The sequence below is a fragment of the Tauraco erythrolophus genome, chromosome 5 (genome assembly GCF_009769465.1).
Source record: "Tauraco erythrolophus isolate bTauEry1 chromosome 5, bTauEry1.pri, whole genome shotgun sequence".
In the NCBI taxonomy this organism is placed as follows: Eukaryota; Metazoa; Chordata; class Aves; order Musophagiformes; family Musophagidae; genus Tauraco; species Tauraco erythrolophus.
Window position 1 is genome coordinate 6461989 of NC_141469.1, and position 19911 is coordinate 6481899.

At 40.3% G+C, this 19911-nt stretch overlaps 1 protein-coding gene across 1 annotated transcript in view; it reads right to left on the reverse strand.

Annotated features, from left to right (window-relative positions):
* TNIP3 (TNFAIP3 interacting protein 3) overlaps window positions 1–19911 on the reverse strand; it is a 48874-nt gene that overhangs the window by 24361 nt on the left and 4602 nt on the right. Inside the window, exons 2-6 of the mRNA XM_086612293.1 lie at window positions 15184–15316; window positions 6587–6673; window positions 4915–5004; window positions 3742–3807; window positions 2314–2445 (exon numbers count right to left, since the gene is read on the reverse strand). Of these exons, the coding sequence (XP_086468419.1) occupies window positions 2314–2445; window positions 3742–3807; window positions 4915–5004; window positions 6587–6673; window positions 15184–15316 (508 nt within the window). The remainder of the gene's footprint in view (window positions 1–2313; window positions 2446–3741; window positions 3808–4914; window positions 5005–6586; window positions 6674–15183; window positions 15317–19911) is intronic.

A 19911-nucleotide genomic window follows, 5' to 3' on the forward strand; every position in this document is an offset into this window, starting at 1 on the left:
TCCTGTCTCTGGGTACGGAGTCATGTCCAGGGAGAACAAAAAATAATTCCATCTCCAAAACAGTCAGTTTTTCTTTGTGGGCCATGGAGGACACGGAGACAGATAAAGCTCACATCATCATACTGTGAGAGCCATATTTCCAGGTGCATTGAAAACTAAATAAATTTTAGAAGAGCTCTGTAAGACAGCAGCAGCATGTAATCTTGTCTGAGGGTTGTTTGGTGCTGTTGTTTTTGATGGCTCAGCAGAGCATCCAGAGAACTGCCACTCTGAGTAAACAAATTTAAAATGTATTGTCAGGCTGCTGGACTGGATAAGCGAGTAGAGAACAAACAGCTTATTACTTTGCTCTGGCAATTGCCCTGTACAGCCCATCCCAGCTCTGTGACTACAGAAGGGTAAGCAAAACATTTTAAAAAGAAAGGGTTGTTACCTTTGAAGAAAAGAAATACAATAAATAACTAAATAAATGTATATATATTTACACACACACATAAAAAAACAAATGTAGGTATGAAGAATGTTAGTTGCTGCAGAAAAAAACCAAAACAAACACACACATAAAGCCCTGAAAAATCTTATCTTGGTAGATCTGTCAGCTTGGGCCTCTTCCGCATCTACTGAACTTTAAAGCAACAAGCCTGCTTATATGCTTTCAAGCTGAACTTATCTTTATGCATTTTTCTGATTCATCTCCTAGCACTTCTTTTTTTTGTTTGTTTGTTTTCATCTTGCCCCATGGGCAGCATAGCATAACTTGAGTTGGCACAGCTGCTGACATTGGTGTTACAATCCTTGTTGCTCATACGAAAATCTCTACTTTTAGCAGGTACCTCTGCAAAGGTGTAGCTCTCCTGCATCCCTGCACGACATCCAAAACCTGAAGAAATTCAGAGTAAATAGAAGCAACTACTGGTTGAGTATATAATTTGTAAAGAAACTGCTGATCTAAGGCTGAAGTTCCATGCAGGTTAACCTATCCCCATAAGAGACTTTTGGATTACATTGCCATTTACTCCATTATTCAGGTAAGTAGCAAAAAAAATGGGAGAGTGTACTGCTCATCCTTATCTTTTCAAAAAGGTAGCCAGCGCTATTTTTCACAGCTATCATATTAAAGAGCAGGCAGTAAAAACCTTAGTAAGATGAACTGGAAGATGGATTGTCTTGCATTGAATTCACGCTCGGAGCAAATCTAAGCAGTGATTCAGCAAGTACATAATGACATAATTTGCTTTAAAACATGTAAATGGTCCTATTGGTTGGAAATCAAGCACACATTTAGCTAAAACCATACCGTAATTGATAAGTAAGAAAGACGAATGTTCTGCTTATGAAGATGAAAGCTAAGGGCTTTGCATTTCTTTCCCTGCAGCAGCTAACTTAGATCTTGTCTAAGCCTGGAAGCAGTGCGACTGCCACTTGTTTTCAGCTTTGTTTCACGTCATCAAGTGAATAGAGAAGCCTGACTTCAGCCATCAGAGCACCATCCAGAAACCCTCACAAGAGGTTATGAAGCGTGTGACACCACAAAGCAGAGTGGGAATAGGAAGCACCACTCTATGGTGCTTGTAGAACAGAGCACAAAGTCTCGTGTATACATGGGGCATATATATGCCAGTCACTCAGGCTGGTGGTTTTACGGTGGTGGGAATGCAGCTTAGGGATCTAACTTTAGATGCAAACGCCTACAGGTGCCTAAGGAGTTCTAAGAGAGGTGCCCAACCACGCTCAGGGTGAGGTGAATGTCACTCTAGAGCAGCTGATCAGCCCAGGCACCTGCAGCTCCAATAACTGCACTGACTCCATTGCTAATATTTAGGGAGCAGTGAGATAGCTAGCACACATATAAAAGCCTATATTGTCAATACCAAAACATGGGTGTCTGGAGCTGAATTCATTCCTTCAATGATTTCTTGCCAAGCACTTTGTGTAACATCTGCAATGACGTTCCTATTCCATTTGAAATCACTGTAGCACTTCTGCTCACAAAGAAATTCACCTCGACCTGAACAGCGAGGAAGGAAATCTCTGCAGTATTCATATCAGCCTGCTCTTTACTCCCCCACACACCCCGATGCTGTGCTCTCTGCCAGTTTCTACTGAAATGACTCTCTCTCTCTCGATAGTTCTCTGATCAGACAGAAGATCAGCCACTGCCTTGGGTACAATATTGAAGAGCACTCGACACCACAATCTCATCTCATGGCTGTGCGACAACCCACGCCCTGCCACTTGCAAGACGAGAAAGAGGAAAGGCAAGAGAGCGTTCAACGCTGAGCACAAACGGGGTAACAGAGTGCACCCTCCTACCGTTTCCTGCAACGCCCTCTCTCTGCCCAGGGCCCGTAGCCTCTCATCTTCTGGATGCTGTCGATGTCTCTCTTCCTCCAGCTCACTGACTCTTCTCTCTGACGCATCCAGTTTTGCTTTCATTTCTGCCAGCTGAAAAGCAAGTGAGACCATCATGTGCTGACTGGAGATCCTGAATGGCACAGCACCTCGAAGGTGCCTTCAAATCCTTTCAGCTCTCAGCAGATCAGCGTAAAGGAGTGGATCTGGTTGCATGTAAAGTCCTCAGCCACTAACTTTCTCCTCCCCACCTCTAAGCTCCACTGCTCTGTGTGCAGTGGAGACTCTTAACGATCCTGGGAAAATTCTCTGTTGATGTTAACTCAGTTGGGTCTCGCACTGTTTTGCTGCCAAAGGACAGCTACCATGGGTCTGTCTCTCCTTTTTTTTTTTTTTTTTTTTCCTTTTGCAATTTGGACTCCCTTTGCAGTAGCGCACATCCAAATGATCTAGCCAGAGGCATACAACAGCCCCATATTAAACAAGGAAGAGCCATTTAAATGCCTACTCTCTTTGGGGAAAGACAAAAAAAAAGTCTCAGAAATGATCCAATCTCAGTAAAGCTTATTGGAAAATATTAGAGAGAAAATTTTCCTGATAAGCACACAAGGTCATTCTGCAAACTTCCTTTTCATAGAAGGAAACAGGAGATCAGAAGTGCCAGTCAATGAACCAACTTGGCTTTTGGAATACCAGGCAAAATTGGAAGCAGTCAGCTTCACTAGGCAGCTGATTATAATGCCTGCAGCAAAGATGCCATATAGCTGCAAAAAGGAATGAAAGTTATGCCAATGGGATCTTAACAAAAAAAGAAAATAAAAAGCATTTATTTACAATATTTTTTTTTTTAATTAAAAGCTTTCGTATAGAGCCATTTCTCAAAAGTAAAAAAGTTTCTCTGCTTATAGAAGGCAGCATTCATGGAGCATTTACCTGAGAGCTCCTCCACTGCAGGGAGCCCCAGTGAGCTTCCAGGCTTCACAAGCCAGCAACAAGAGCCGGGACAAAAATCAACAGATATGTGATGATGCGGATCAGTGGCTGGGCACACCAGGCACTGCAGCCTAATTTTCAGTTAATAGTGCTCTGAAGTACGAGCAATTTTTATTACCCTGGGGACACCATGAAGCTCTCTGCTGTCACGTCCACCCTGGTCCCTGCTATTTTAGAGACACTCTGCTTCTCTAGTTATTTTAGATAGATCATATATACATTAGCTTCACTTTCATGTGATGAAGCTTTTTTAATTTATGAGCTAAAGACAAAGCAAACATGATGCCTTTCCCTCCTAAGATACTTACTATAGCTATGGCTGGTTGATACTTAAGCACAGACTTAACTATCAGCAGCCAGCACACATATTCCAATAGTAGTAGTCAATATCATTACCTCTTTTTCATAAAGCTGTTTCATACTTCTAAATTGATTATCCCATTGCTTGTTCACCTCCAGAAGCTGTAATTATCAAGAAGTCATAGTAAATAACTTTTTTCTACATTGTCAATAAATAAAAAATAGACTGGCATTCTAATCCTCCAGCTATGAGTGTTCACAACCCCCTCATTATCTGGACAGCTCATTTCAGGAAAAAAGAGTTTAAGGTTTGGCAAACTTTACAGCCATCTGCCAGTGCTTTGGTATTTCAGTTAAAGCACATGAATGTTCAGGAAGTAACATTCAGGAAACATGCAAATACACAATAAGCTACAGGTGAATCATTTGGAACACTGTACAAATCCCAAGCTACAACGCCTAAATGGCCAAGGACTTTTGTGTTAGTTAAAGTTCCAACTAGAAGGTCTCTGACTTCAAACAAGTGAATTGAAGACTCCTATTTACCACAATTACTACTCAGTGGAAACCCTGCTTGCCTTTCTCAGTACCACTAAGCCAAGCAAGCATACACATGGAAGATGGGAAGATCAGCTAACACCACACATGTAAGTGGTAGGAGTGAAGTCAACATGTGCGCATTTTTATTGGAGAAAGCCAAATAGGTCCCTTTGAAGCATTTTGCTTTGTAGGATATAGGGTCGTTCAGCAAAAGAATAGCTTCCAGTTTGCTGCTACCTGTGACCAAGACACCACTGGTTACTACTCACACTGGTTCCTTGGCCTTTACAATAGTGATCATGAAGAAGGCTTGACCTTTGTACTGTATAAATCTCTGCTCTTCTAGGTTCATAGCCACGTTACAGTAAGTCATCATTTGTTTTTCGGAACAGTTCTCCAAATACCACTCTGTCTAGCTTGGTAGAGAGAAGTAGGACTACAGGAACTAGTTTAAACATAATATTAAGTGCTTGCACACTTCAGGCTGTGAAGAAATGCAAAGCAGAAAGTCTCCACATAGAAATTGCCTCACAAGAATGCAGGATGAGATTCCCACAGAAAAAACATAGGCCTTGCTGGTCTGGCAAGAAAAACCAACTGTAGCATAAACACAGTGTAAGTAACAGCGATAATACATGCAGTGATTTCCTGCCCTGGGCGTATTACTGACATTGTAATGTCTGTCTCAGAGGTTGTATCTGTAAAGGTTAAGAGTAAACTTAAGATTACCTCTCGTCTCTGTCTTTCCAATGAGAGGATCTGTTGTTCCAGAGAATGGGCTGATACAGTCTTCTTTTTGGTCAGTAATATGTGCCTTGACTGAAGAAAAAAAATGTTCAAAAAATTAATGCTTTGGCATCCTCTCTTCAAGTCAAGATTATTGTACAAAACTCCCATCCACCCTGCCATGTGCATGTAAAGAAACTGAAACAGCAACATTTTCTTACGTTGTATTTGTATTTCAGCACCTTTACACCTGCTGACAGCAGATTCTGAAGCATACATCTGATTTAACCCTGCTTGGTCTGTGTTTTAATTGAAGCATTACGTAAATGGACACTGAAATAAACAAACTATCTCTATTTGTACCATCTGAGACATAGAACACACAATAGGATTTTAATTATCTTACAGATGGTAACACAAACAACCAGTACAAACCACAAAAGTTGACCATAGGTTGAAGTGGGTTTAAGTAACTCCCTTCATTTACAAGAACTAGAATAATTAGTAGTATTGCCCCTGGTAAGTGCTTGCAGGCCCAAGGCAATAAACTTTAGCACAATGGGTTCATAATAAGCAATACAGAAAATGAATAAGCCATTCGGAGAAATTAGGAAATCAGTTGGCAATTGTTCTATTTTTTCAAGTGCAGAGTCTTGCCCATGAAGGACAATAGCAGCTAAACCCTCATTTTTATAACGTCAGTGTCAGAGATCATAATTTCCAAGAAGTTTCTATGGATTGTCATGAAATAAACATGCGATCTGTTAGAGAGAGAGATATACATAGATATATATCAAGAGAACTGTACTGGAAAAAAAGATACATGCTCATAAAAATAAAGTACGTTCGGATATCTGGTCAGGGATTTATTTTTTTTCTCCCTAATTTCTCAACCAATATGAGACACTAGAATAGATGTGTGAGCACTTCTGAGGTCTTAAATCTCCTGAAATAAATTTATTTTCTTCAGCTAGAGAATTTAATGCCAAATACCAATAAAGAAGATCAAAGAATAGTTGTTGTGTCTTTTCACAGGCAAAAATTCTGACCACATATTCGCCCCGTGGCCAGTCCCACTGAGCTTTAATGTGGAGCACTTGACTTGCATGCCAGAAAACAATCCCTCTTCCTGTAGAAGTTCATCCGCATGTTTAACTTAAAGTATTTGAAGCAATTATCTGGCAGTCAATGGAGTTATTCACATGCCAAATTGGTTTCAGAATCTGGACCTTAGGCATATATTTAAGTGCATATATGAGTCCAATTAAAGTGAATAGTACAACTCTCTAATCTAACAGCTATATATACACTTGGCACCAACCGGCCCGAATACTGCTCACAGAAGTTGTCAGGTCACTAAAATGAACCACTTCCTACCCTTTGTATAACAACAAATTAAAATGACCACATACTTTCAGGGGAGAAAAAAAAACAACAAACAAACAAAAACCAAACCCTAGGGAAGGCTTTCCTTCTAAGAATGCCATATCCAAAAACGCATCTAACATTTCCTTCTACTATTTAACAGTGTAAATCATTCAGACACATCTACTGGAACACAAAAACGAGCCCATAATTGTCAGACTACAAAGTGACATGCATGATACCTGCACCAGCTCAAGCCGTTCCTGTAAATCAGCCAGCACTTCAGAGGACAGCCAAAACAGTCACTTACTTCTAGTGGGTCTGCTGGGGCTTCCATGTCACTCACACCGGCCCGCGTGCATCCAAGACGGCCTTGAGCATTTGTTTCACTACAGGTCTTTGAAAGAAGAACAGCAATGCAACAGATATTTTATGTTGGCTAAAGGAGGGGGAGAATTGCATTAAGATCCAGAAGATCCACAAGTGCTGCCGAGGTTCAGAAATAAGTGGTGGAATTTTGATTTTAATCTTTTCCTCCTTCCTGGCTGGGGCTTCCCAGAAGGGTTTAAGCACACTGCCTATGACTAATATGCCGGGCAAGGCAGTACTCTGCTTATTGTGCATGTAAGTCGCAATCCACTGGCCAGTTCACCCCCAGAGAGGAAGTTGCATGTATAAGGGAAGGAACAGTATGTTTTTTCAGTAAATAAGAGGACAGGGTTTTCTATCCCTGCTTCCAGTTGTAAAAAATGACTTACGTAAGTATGACAAGTATTAAGTGACACTAAGGCAGTGTGAACTATCATGATACAAAAATTAGTGAGTCGTGCTTACGAAGGAGTAATAGTGAAGTCTGTTAATAGCTATGGGGAAGAGCACACCCATACAAACCCCAAGATGTTTAGGGGAAAATCAGAACTGGAAAATTGATTTACTTTCCCTGAAGAAAAGCTGCACAAAGATGAGGACTAACAGGTGTTATTATTCTTCTCGTAAGGACATCGTATTTGCAGTTCTAGTACTTACCTTACCTAAGCATGGATCTAGCTTCAAGCTACTCAAGTCTTTACTTAAGCATGCAAGGTATCCCACACTTCAAACTTGTGTCTCAGTTTCCCATTTGGAAAAAAAAGGTTAACATTAGCAAGTTACATTCACGGGAAAAATTAACAAAGAAAAGGCTTCCACAGACTTCACATACAAAGTCAGGACACACTAGAAAATTGCAAAGTATTGTCATCTCCAGCCTTGGAATTCTGAATAATGATGGATTTGAGAAGGAAGCATGAAAGAAAAATAATTCTCCTTATCACGGATAGATCCCTGAGTCTGAGTTTTTTTCAGTGAGGTTATAGGTTGTTTATTTGCTTTTCAAGGAATGGAATGAAAGCTAGCCTGTGAAATTTGACATAAAATAATATACATCTGTGGGAGTTCTTTCAATTTCCAAAACAGAATTTAGACAAAGTAAAGTAATCCTGTGAAATGCTCGAATTTAACCGACCCATTCCAGATCTGCGGTGCATAATGTGTGACTAAGCAACTCCTCTTTTGCAAGATACAAAACCCAATTTAGGAGCAAGCTACTATGTTATAATATTTGAATATGAAATATATCCTCCCTATCCTGATGATGTTCTTATTTTTGCCTGGTTTATGGAGCGGCTGAAAAACTCGTGGGGTATAAGGTGAGAAATTAAAAAAAAAAAAGTTATTTTAATAAAGACGTTTGAGATTCTACATAGAAACCATCTTACCCATCAAAAAAAAGAAAAGAATTTCATCTGCACCTATAGCAAAACTAGTCTTTGAGCATATCCCTCCCAGGTACGGCATTGGTTTAAAGAAGAAAGAACTACTCGTTAATAACAGCAATTTCCACAACTGCATTTCTTGACATTTCTGTAGTGATTAACATATTGTAAGAAATACGAGCCAATAACTGTCAGGCAATGAAACAAAGTAAAACTCTGTACTACCAAAGCAAGGTAGAGTGAAACAGGAAGGCCATCCTCTGGGAAACAGACATGCGAGAAGGCCAGCTTCTAAAATGAGTAAACACACTGTGGTACCCGAGTTAAACTGCAAAACCCTCATAGTGAAGAAGGAAAAGGAAGTACCATGCATTTTAAAAACAAGACCAAGTATTATAATATTATTAAAAGTTTATGTAAATCAAAGCTTCCATCTAACGACTTCGAAGCTCTTTGCAAAGGTGGGCAATAAGGTGGGACTTTTTACAAGGGCGTGTAGTGATAGGACAAGGGGCAATGGCTTACACTGAAAGAGGGCAGATTTAGATTAGAGATAAGGAAGAAATTTTTCACTCAGAGGGTGGTGAGGCACTGGAACAGGTTGCCCAGAGAAGTTGTAGATGCCCCATCCCTGGAAGTGTTCAAGGCCAGATTGGATGAGGCTTTGGGCAACCTGGTGCAGTGGAGGGTGTCCCTGCCCATGGCAGGGGGGTTGGAACGAGATGATCTTTGAGGTCCCTTCCAACCCAAACCATTCTATGATTCTAATAACCCTTTTATACACAGAGGGAAACAGACCAAATGAATGCTAAAGTATGAACAGGTCTGCACAAAACAGCAGGAAAGTAAATTTTGAAGGAAACCACTGTCTTAGCAGCGTTGTCCAAAGGCAAGGCAGTGTATTTTTTCTAGGCATTGCACTGTTTGGTAAATGTCTACAGAAAAGCAGAGAAGATACTTGAGGAGAAACTAAGCGTGCCTGTTCTGCACAGTGGGAATGATGTCAGCAGTGCTGAGAGGACATCCATGGGTGCTAACAAAGGTGAGCGCCCCCCAGGAGCTGCCTGAGCCACCCGTGCAGCCATGGACTGAAGTGGCACCTCAGACACGGGCAGCACCCCTGATTACGTAACGTACTGGACATTGCCATGCAAATCAGCATCATCTTTAACATTGCAGTAAAGGGCTTGTGGGGGAAGTCTAGTCACTCTCTTGTCATAGACAATTAAAAATCAGATTTCACTGTGGTGAAATCAGACCTACTTTAGCCACTAACATGCAAAATTAAGACTTGCTAAATGCGATGTAACAGCAGTGACAAACTGGTCAGCAAGTTTTATAAATCCCAATCTAATGCTTGCATGAACCTTAATTTCCCTGATTATTTCATCTCTTCCTCTCTAAATGAGCAAGTCAGTCTGTGTCATGACATTTACCAGTTACACTAAAAAAAAAAAAAAAATCACAAGAAAACAGACTGCAGGGAATAGTCTATGAGTGGAGAAACAGACTTGGCAACCTCTTACAGCAAAACTGCCTCCGACTTCTCCATAAACACATGTAAAACCACACATAGCCTGCAGCGGACGGAGTTGTGGTACTTTTTAAAGCCTCCCTGAAGTTCACAGACATACAGGCCTCTGTCTAGCTGGGGTCCATGGGTCTGCTCTTACAGAGCAAGAGCGTAAGTAACTGTTGTTGTCTTCTCATTCATTTCTCATACCTTACTTCTCCTTCCACTCTCTCTCCAGAAAGTAACTTCCTTCACACATTCCTTCTATCCATCCCAAATGAGGAAACAAAACGTCATTAATCCTGCTGCCGGGCTGTGATGTGTAATTGTAGCATCAACCACCACTGAATAAACTTTTCTGAGCATAGTTCAAGCAAGCATGGAAAACAAAGGAGAGAAATGGAGCCGAGTCTGCTCTCCAGACAGGCAACTGAAGTTCGATAGCTTAAGAAAATAAACTTAATACAACAAGAATGATCACTCTCTGTCTTTGGAGATCTGGTCGGACCTGGCTCCTCCCAGAAGAGTGGTTGATAATTTTTCTCCTATGTGTATTATAAATATGCTTCCTTAATGTCCACATGAGCCTTTCTGTTCCTTGGCTTCCACTGGTCTGTCTCTATTACAGTGACTGAAAAAGCATGATTAAATGTATTAAGAAAATATGATAGCGAGCAAACCCGCACCTGCAAATTTAACTAATAGTCTGAAACCTTCTATAATGTCTGTGAATCATAAAACATTTAAACATTCTGTAATGTCTGTGAATCATAAAACATTTAAACTCTTTTAATGCATGAATTCTTAGTAAGACCTTAATCCATCTTTCTTGTGCTCTTCACACTACTTTTTTCTCCCCATTCATACTCACATACTCAGCCTATGAAGCATTATCCATGGCATTTATGATTTTTGTCCACGCTATAGGCAATGATGACAGAAGAGAACCAGCCACGTATTTTTCTAAGTTTATCAGGCAGCTCCAATATCCTCTTTTATGGCAATCAGTTTGAGCACACTCAGGGAAGAAAGTTTCAGATACTTTGGAGTGTGGCTGCCAGGAACACCTGGCAGGGCGCTGGGAGTCAGAAGCTCCTGTAGAGAGATGCTGTGAGGAACACGAATAAGCCAGTCGGCTGCCAGAGATGGAAAAAGCTTTCCAGGAAATAAATGGGAGCAGGCAGGATTTGCTGCCCCTCAGAAATTCACCAAGTTAACTCACAAGTGGCAATGTGCAATCCTGCCTGCAAAGGCAAAGTGGGCTGAACTTCTTAGAAGCCTTTTATTAATTTCTATTCTACTTCTATTGACATTCTGCAATTTCTAATAGTAGCAGCTTTGAGGTTGGGGGTTTTTCCCCCGTTTAAAAATGAAAATTATTTTAGTTTGTATTGTAGGAAGACCTGACCTTTCTGAGCGTAAAAGCCTTTTAGTCATCTTTGGGGAGCTTGCAATGAGAGAAAAATCAAATCCTAGGAGCTGTGGCCAACACTGATTCCTCTCACAAGCATCAGTGTCACAAGAATACAAAAGTTCTCATTTTTCAGTGTTGGATATTTATTCTGGGAAAGGCTTCTGTTACAGTATTACAAAATCGGCACTCACAAATTAAGATAACAAAAGCCACTTGTCACTTCTGAAAATTCCATCTTTCCAGTAACTGCAGTGAAACCAAGAACCATTAAAGTGCTTGATTCAAGTAAATGGGGATGTTTCCTTGATGATGACAAAATGGTAAAGTAATCTTTTATTTTTCCTTCCTACCCAATCAGGTATCTCCTGTGAGGTTTGTTGGGGTTTGTTTGTTTGTTTATTTATTGTACTGTTCAGTTGCAGAATTGTAGAAGCTAGATTTACCCTGAGATTACTTGGGTTAAAATTTGGTGGCTTCTGGGGAATCTTCTGTTTGCTTACAATTTGGTTAAGCTTTGCTTTTGGCTTTATTCCTGAAGCTCTTATTATGCCAGCAGTGCTTGCTCCCATATCCACTGCAACCCCTTTTCCCACTCTGGTTCATGTGGTGAAATGGTAAAAACTGAGAGATTTTACTTGAAGAATAAAAATCAGCTCTTAAACCAGAAGAACAATCTACCTCTTCCTGTCTAAACCTGATCCATGTGCTATACCCAGAGGAATGTGCTAGAAAGGGATTTTCCCTTAAGTATGTCAGCCTCAACATTTTGGATCATTCAGTTAGGTACTCACTCTGACAGAAAAATATGTGCAGATGCAAACGTGTGCCTTTATATGTGGGAACCGGATACAATTAGAGCAAGATGTGGTTTCAGAGTAAGTAAAACACAGCACGGCCTTCTGTTTCAGGATTTCCTTTACCCACTGTTTTCCATCATCGCCAATGAGACTAACCATAAGGACATGGCTACTCAAGTACCTAAGCATTTGCAAACTCAGGCCTCATGAAGAAAATTCCAGTTTCATGGAACAATAATTGGAAGATGATTTGTAACTGTAGCAAACAAGCTATTTTGAGTTTTACAACATACTTGTTGCAAGTACAGATAGCGCTTAAATGAAAACCTCTTCTTTCTCACTTCACACCCAAAACATGTTAGGTGCTTGAAAGTTTATTAGGTATTTTTTTTTTAACCAATTGACCCCATAAAATAGATTACCTCTGTGAACTTTATACTAACATATCGCTGATTATTTTAGTTGCTGTTCTTCCCTTCCTATTTGATACTTTTATCCGCCTTCACCTCCCCCAGAAAACATCCTTCTTGTGTGTAACATCTTAATGAAGCTCTAAACATACCGAAAACGCTCTGCATGAGTACTTTTTAGTAATAGTTGTATTTTGATGCATAATATTCAGTCTAGCTTATTCCAGTTGAATGCAATCAGTTTTATACTTAAATTTGAAAAAGGAAGCTGCTTTTTTGTGGTAAGAAATATGTTTCTTTATTTCTTACATTAAAATAGCAAATTGCTTCATCCTTTTGGCCTTCAGTTTCCTCCTCTGTAGCAGACAGAACAAGGAACACTGTTCCTTTGAGGTATGTTTTGAGGACAGGCATTTTCAGAGATTATGGCCTCCACAGGACTGGAGCTTGCAACCATTCACATTCACACACACTCCTGCTGCACATCGCAGCAGTAAGTGATGTTAGAGAAGACAGGGGGAATAGATAAGTCAATGTGAGTTAGAAATTATCAATTGTTCTAATCAGTAAAAGACTTCATCATAAGTTTCCCTTTTTCGGTCAATGTCTCTAGCAAAAGTAAATACATTTCATTAAACTAAGAAGAGTTAAATCACTGTAAAATAACGATGCCACACTAAGGTCTCGCCTCTCATTTCAGCTTAACACTTAAAAAAACTCAGATGGTTTGCCCAACTAGACAAGCTACACGTAGGGACATAGGCACTCAAGTCCCTTATCTTACACCAACGAACCATACGTGGCTGTCAGGGACTCGAGTACACCAAAGAGGCTCTAATTACTGTTACCTGCCTGTAAGGATGTTTCTCTGTAATCTCCTCCCTCTTCTCCGTCTCCCAGAGCGGGGAACATAGCATCATAACAAGCTACAATGTAAGTACTACAGATAAAGGAATCACAGGCTGAAGGATGCACTGAGACTAGTCCATTCTGTAGACCTACATTTTCTCTCTCTCAAATATTTGCATTTAAAACCATAATAATAGTATGTATTTCTATGGAAAAGAAGTCCTGGTGAAAGACAGAATTTTTTAAACAGACATTTCCAGATAACAGTCTTGAAAGTGATTCAAGCTCAGAAGAAAATGGCATTTTGCAGTATGCAATTTACACTCTTCACTCCAGAAAAAAAAAGCCGCACAATAGAAATGACTTGCTGGATCTGCCAAATAATTTCCTGATGAATGACCAACACTATAGGGAAGGGTACACTTTTGTTTCATTATTAACTTTTTCCTAATACCTAAATATAGACTTTTCCCCTCATTCTCAGTCTAAATCAGCATTTCATTTCACAAACTGACACTTTCTGTTGTTTTGGGGTTTTTTTTTGTGTAGTTTTTTTGAATACTATTTTATAATCTTTGTAATTGAAAGTATACTAGGTTTGTTAAAAATATTACCTTGTTTTCCAAAACACACAATCCAATACATGTACTCTTAGAATCTTATACTGAGCTTGTTGAAGCTTATCATCACAACTGTCAAGCTGTCACTCACTTGAAGTCCAAGTCAATAACCAGCCAAGTGAAAAGTTGTTTGACTTAAAAAGTATAAATAAAAAACAGGCAGTATATTTCTAGTGCAGAAATATAATTAACTTTCCTCCTTTAACCTATGAAAATCACACACACACATATCTTTCATGGGCAAACAAGTGCTATGAATGCAAAAAGTGCAAAAGCACTACAGATGAAATACTGCCACGGAATTCAGTGAGAAGTGCTGAAGCACTCCATGGAAACAGCTGAGGTGAGCACATCCTTCTTTTTTCCTCCCCACATCCTCCAAATGCATTCCTACATCTCCTTCTGTTGGAGGGAGGCTAACATGGGGGACAAGGTGTTTCCACAGGCCATTTACAGCTTGCTCTTCTGCCCTGTAATTTCATAGCTCAATGCTACTTGATTCTGCACTGACTTCTGTTTCACTGTTGCTTATTCCTCCCCTGGGGCCGGGAATCCCCGTTCCTCCCTGTGGCTTCTCTCTCACTGTTTCTAATCCCACTAGTCTGACTCTGAGACATCTCCTTAGGTTCAGCTCAGCTTCATGCCCCGAGGTCATGAGTCATTTTGGAGATGGCGGTTTACATGTGAAAGGAGCTATGTGTAATTTCAGATTTCATAGAAGAGAGTCATCTCTCCTTTCCCTCCTCATCAATTTCCTGCATCGCACCTCCGGGCACAGCTTTCAGAGGTTTCCTTCCTCTCCACCCTGTAGTGGAGTCACACAGTCAGGTAAATATTGCATCCCTTGCAGGTGGATGGCATTCATGGCTTAATCACTCCTCCACACCTCTCACTCCCCCCTTTCCCAGTTTGCAAAAACCAGGAATTTCCTTTTGTCCTCCTACTGCAAAATAAAAAGCAGCCTGCAATTTCAAGGGAGAGGACGGAAACTGAGAGGGAAACCTAGAACAAGTTTCTGTCATGCTTGTTAACCACTGCTTTACTGCAAGCAAAGATGACCATCTTAGCAGGTGGTTTACAGTTTTCTGTTTTTAATATCACAGAAGTGTGGGTTTGAATCATCATTTTAATTCTTTCTTCCCATTTATCTAAAAGCCTTTCTGATACTCCCAAAGATCTTTGTCCCCCACACCACTGCTCATCCTCAGTTAAATCAGGACTACCAAATGCAACAACCTAAAGAAATGTCAGTGCTCTTGAGTACAAAGTTTTGTGGACGTGTGTTACCCAAAAGGCATAGCTGGCTACAGAGGGTGGCACTTTGGATAATCAGTGGGTTTAGCTGACCTTTCAAAGCACTATAAAACATATCTTCTCACTCAGTCTTCCTCATAACAGAAAATAGCTGCATCAGAACAAAAAAAAGTGTAGCAAGTTCATTGCATCATTTCAGAAATAAAAAAGTTTCATGCATAATCAAGTCACCCAAGGAACATCCCCTGAATGTTCCTTCCTGGCAGATATACATTGCAAAAGCAGACTGCATTTACCTTAAGGGAACATGAAGTTCTCTGAGGGTTTGGACTCTGTTGGGCAACAGGTTCAGGGTCCTCACACGACTGGTAAGTGTTATTCTTCTCTATCAGGTTCCTTATTTCAACATCAAGCTCTTTACTTTCACACCTGCTTAGAAAGAAATAGCAATGTTAAACCTTACACCAAAACATGGAAGTGCAGAGAAGGTACATTTGTGAGCTGTCTTCTGAACGTGACAACACAGACAGCAGAGCCAGTCGTGCACCAAGCTCCTGCTCCCTTCCTTCCTGGTACACAATCAGAGAGCATTAAAGCAGTGTCACGCAGGCAATGTCTAAGTGCTTTGTGGCAGAAATTAATTTAAAATATTTAAACAAGTTGTCTTTATGATTTTTACTACCTTATGTCTACAAAATCCAAGTAGCCCTTTTGGGGATTATATGAAGACTGTCATTGTCCTCAACCCTACCCATCCACCAGCAGTTTCAAGAATTTTATATTCGACTTTAACAAAATGCAATCAAAATGGTTAAACTGGTTCTGAACTCCAAAACTAGGTGCTCAGTTGACAAAGTGTTTTGATGGCACATTTTGTTTCTGAAATGCTTTGTAATAGATACCTGACATGCATTTTCAAATTTCTTTCCCTGAAAGTTCTTTTTAAAAACATTCGTATCCTGTAAAAATTGCTGTGTTGTGAACTCTATTGTGAACACTAAAATGATATCTGTTTGACCGGAGAATCCTTTTCCTTCAGTCTCTCTGCTAAGGACACACAGAACTTACGTGCACTTAAGGGCTTGCTCCACACTCACAGAACTAACCAGTAATTAGGGCTGATTGACTTGATACACCACAGTGATGGAATGTGACTTTCAGGGAATGGACCAAGGTATAAATAAAACAAACCTTAAAAAGCCTTAGACCCAACCTGAGTTTTCAACAAATACTCATGTCTTTTGCAAGCTCATACCTTCATTGGCTAATAAGCTTAAATCAACTCTAAATATCAGTAATGCATGGCCAGAAAGCAAACTGCAAGGTTCAAAAGTATTACCAACCTGTTATAGCAAGATTACTTCTTGATTTGGGCAGAAAATACGAAATTCTTCATTTGAACTACCAGAAAAACTGAAAGCAGTAAGAATTTATCAGTTATTGCAGTTTAGACAGGCAATCCACAGGGATCGCACCGCAGGTTCTGAGGAAATTCTTGAAGGGCAATTGATAAAACTATCCAATAAACAAACCCATCTATCCTAATCATAACGGTAAATAAGTGCAGTGAATTTCATGCTGATAGCATGAAATGATTAACTTACAGTATTTACAACACAGAGACTACAACAGAAAAGTATTTTCATCAAGCATGAATGCCAAATCATTTGCAAAGGTACTAAAATAAAATACCAACAGTAGAAAACACGGACAAGTAAAACTCAAGAGCTTTTTTTTGACTTGCTGCCTAGTAGTTGGACAAGCTGGAATTTAACAGCAGTTTCAAGAGCTGTCATGAAGGCTGCTTGCACCAAAAAAAAAGTTTCACAGCAGAAACAAGATATCTGAAGTGTTTCGAGAGCTAGACCTATGGCACAGAAAAACATAACTTTTACACAAAGAACCAAGACCAGGATTTTTAAAGCTGGAAGGTCCTGAAGCACTAGAACACATCACATGATTTTTCTTCTCTGCAGAAAGATATTTCTTCATATTAACATTTTGCTTTTTTTTTTTGTTTAATAACCAATATAGCAATTAGTGTGAATTCAAAGAAACAGAGTACCCAACGGTTTTGTCATCTCTTTTACCACTTTAACTGGCCATAATTCCCTCATAAGGACACGATGATTAAGAGAAAGACCTTTTCAACGTGTATTTTCGTGAACCTCACTGCGGTGCAGCAGGTTGCAGCTGCTCTGAATGCTCATGGCAGTTTTCAAAGCCTCAGCTGTGCGTGGGTGGCAGGTGAGCCCCAGCAGCACAGGCACTGCATAGCAGCTCACGAAGAAAACCCCAGAAGGAAAACAACCAAACTTGCAAAAGAAATCCAGCCCTTTTCTGCCTCGCTAAACATTGCAAAATCTCGGATAGACCAGTGCGAGTGGTAATTTTTATTTTTAAGCAATTCTGTGCTAAGGTTCCCAGACAATAAATTCCCAGGCAGCAGCATGACCGAGCACTCTGCTTATAGCCTTCATGTTTAATCAGCTACATAATGCAAACTTCGCAACGTAAGTGCCAACACCTCTTTTCTCTGAAGCGCACTTCCACGGAAAACAGTGTCTGCAGCTCATTTGGACTCCCGTGCCTGACTCAGCCTGAGACTGCCTTGTGCAACAGAATTGGATGTGTGCTGTGCAGAGCACCCAGTGCTTTTGAGGATGCTCAGAAGAAATGAAAAGCCACAGCAGGGAAGCAGTCATTCATGGCGCAGTTTTAGGAAAGGTGCGTCAAGTTATATTTACACAGTAAGGGAGAAATTATTCCTGCATCCTCCTTAGAGCCCCTAGAAATGTGGCAAAAGGAAAGGAGATGTTAAGTAAAGTGTGGTGAAACGTTACTGAGCAGTACTGAGGGATTTTGGACAGAGCTGCTAAAACCACAGGCCAATATTTTCAGACTGAGCTTTCCAATCTTCAGGTTTTATATCTGTGCTTAGGCAACCAAGCGAAGTAGGCTAGTTGCTCTCCTCTTTCCTTGTTCCACATGCCTCCTGTGTGAGATCAGTAGAGGAAAGAGCTTACCGTGTAGCTGAGAGAAAAAACTCTGGCCTACAAGTGGCTTACTGGTAAAGAAAGGGCATTTTGCTCGTTGCCCAGGGTTGCAGTCACACATCCTGCTCCAGCTGCAGCAAAGCCAGCCAGAGTTTAACTCCTCTACAGCCCCAGCCACTTTCCACCTTCTCTGCCTCTCTACTGCAAACTACCATCCCCAACTGCCAGCATAACCCACTCACCCGGCTCGGTCAAAGTAGTCACGGTTTCTTAAACTGTTTTAAGTCAAATAAAGCAGCTTAGGCTGAAACAACTGTTCAAAATAAAGGAACAATGTCTAGGTGCAGAGACAGATAGCAATCTCCAGCAAGAGCACAGCAGCAAGTATTTAGGCAGGCTGCACTCATCTCTGCTGCTGGTTCAGCCACAGTGAGAGGAGATGTGTGACCACAGCCTCCTCAGATCAGAGTGTGAATCAAGCTGGGAAATACCCCATAAAGATGGTGGGTTGGCTTTAAATACTTCTTTTCAGCCAGGACGTGTTCATTCCTCTGCTCAGTTCCCTGCAGTTTGTCTGACCCTGTGGCTGTAAATGATGTTCACCTCTGGCTGCTCCCACCCTGTCTCTCTGCATTCTCCTTTCTGGGCTTCGGAGTACCTGGGCAAGAGTAAGAACCAGCTGTGCAGGGGTAAAGAAAGGGAACTGCAAAAGACTCAAATCCCTTCAAATTGATTGCTGCGCTGTAATATCTGTGTGTTTTGACACCATCATAAAAGTCAGAATTACTTCATTGACTGGATTTCTCAGTGCATTTGGTTTTCCCTCAGTTTTTAGACTAAGGTGTTCTGACCAGAAACTATTATTTTGTTTATCTGTATTTTAATATCAGCTCCTTTGATAACTGGAAGGATATATTTATTGTGATGTAAAACATTGATCATCGCTCGTTTTTTAGTCCAGACAATCAGAGCACACGGATATGCTTGAATACATCTTCAAGACACTGGCTATCAGGAGCTACCCCAGAACAAGGAAGTTCTTGATGATTACCCGAGCTTCCCCTGGTGAGCTCTAGAGGGCATTTAGCTTCTGCAGAAAGCAATTTTTTCAAAGCTGCTTTTGGTTTTGTGAAGCTCAGAGGTACGTTTCAGCACCATTAATACCCTGACTGCTCTACGCTGTTGCCAACATTTTGTAAAATTAGGTATTTCAGTTTTTAATAATTGAGTTACGCGAACAGGCAATCTGTTCAGGGAAAAAAAAAAAACAACAAAAATAAAATCCATTCCAATTCAGGAGATATAGTTTTTTATGTTTTATAAAAATCTATATTAAAAGCATTTTCATGTGGTCAAATGAGACAGTATAGCCCTGCCACATGCAAAAGCTTTCTAAAGTATATAAAGATACAAAACCCACACAACTCAACCTACTTACACAGCATGCTTTGATTAATGTAGAAGCCAATAAAAGATTAGAATATTAACTCCATGTTTTAAACTTTGACCTAGTTGCTAAATTTTCTTTCTTTTTAGACATTTCACATGGAAGAACCACCTACAGATGTAAGGAAGGAAGCTGGTCTCCCTGCATAAGTTTTAGCAGCTTGCAGGAAAAGGAGAGAGACCAACCTTACTCATAATTTCCATGTCATACCTGAAAAGTAGTAGCCAATATCTTCCTAGCCATGTCCTCCAAGAATAAGAAATTAGGTCTGTTCTCTTGGTTTACAAGTTGCCATATCCATGCAGGACTTCACTGCTAGAGACTAACTGCACCACATACAAGATATTGTTACTTCTCCCATGTATGCACATAGCTGCCTTTAAAATGCTTTTCACTCTTTGCTCTATGGTACATCTTTGGATCGTTTCAATTTCTAGGCTCTATCAGCTTTTTGTAATTAATTATTTATAAATGGTTGCATACTTTTTACAGCAATTCAGTTTTTCAGCCGGGAGCCAGAACAAAAATCGTGCCCAGCACATGCTTTGTATGTTAATGAGACTCAAATTCCTACACAGATC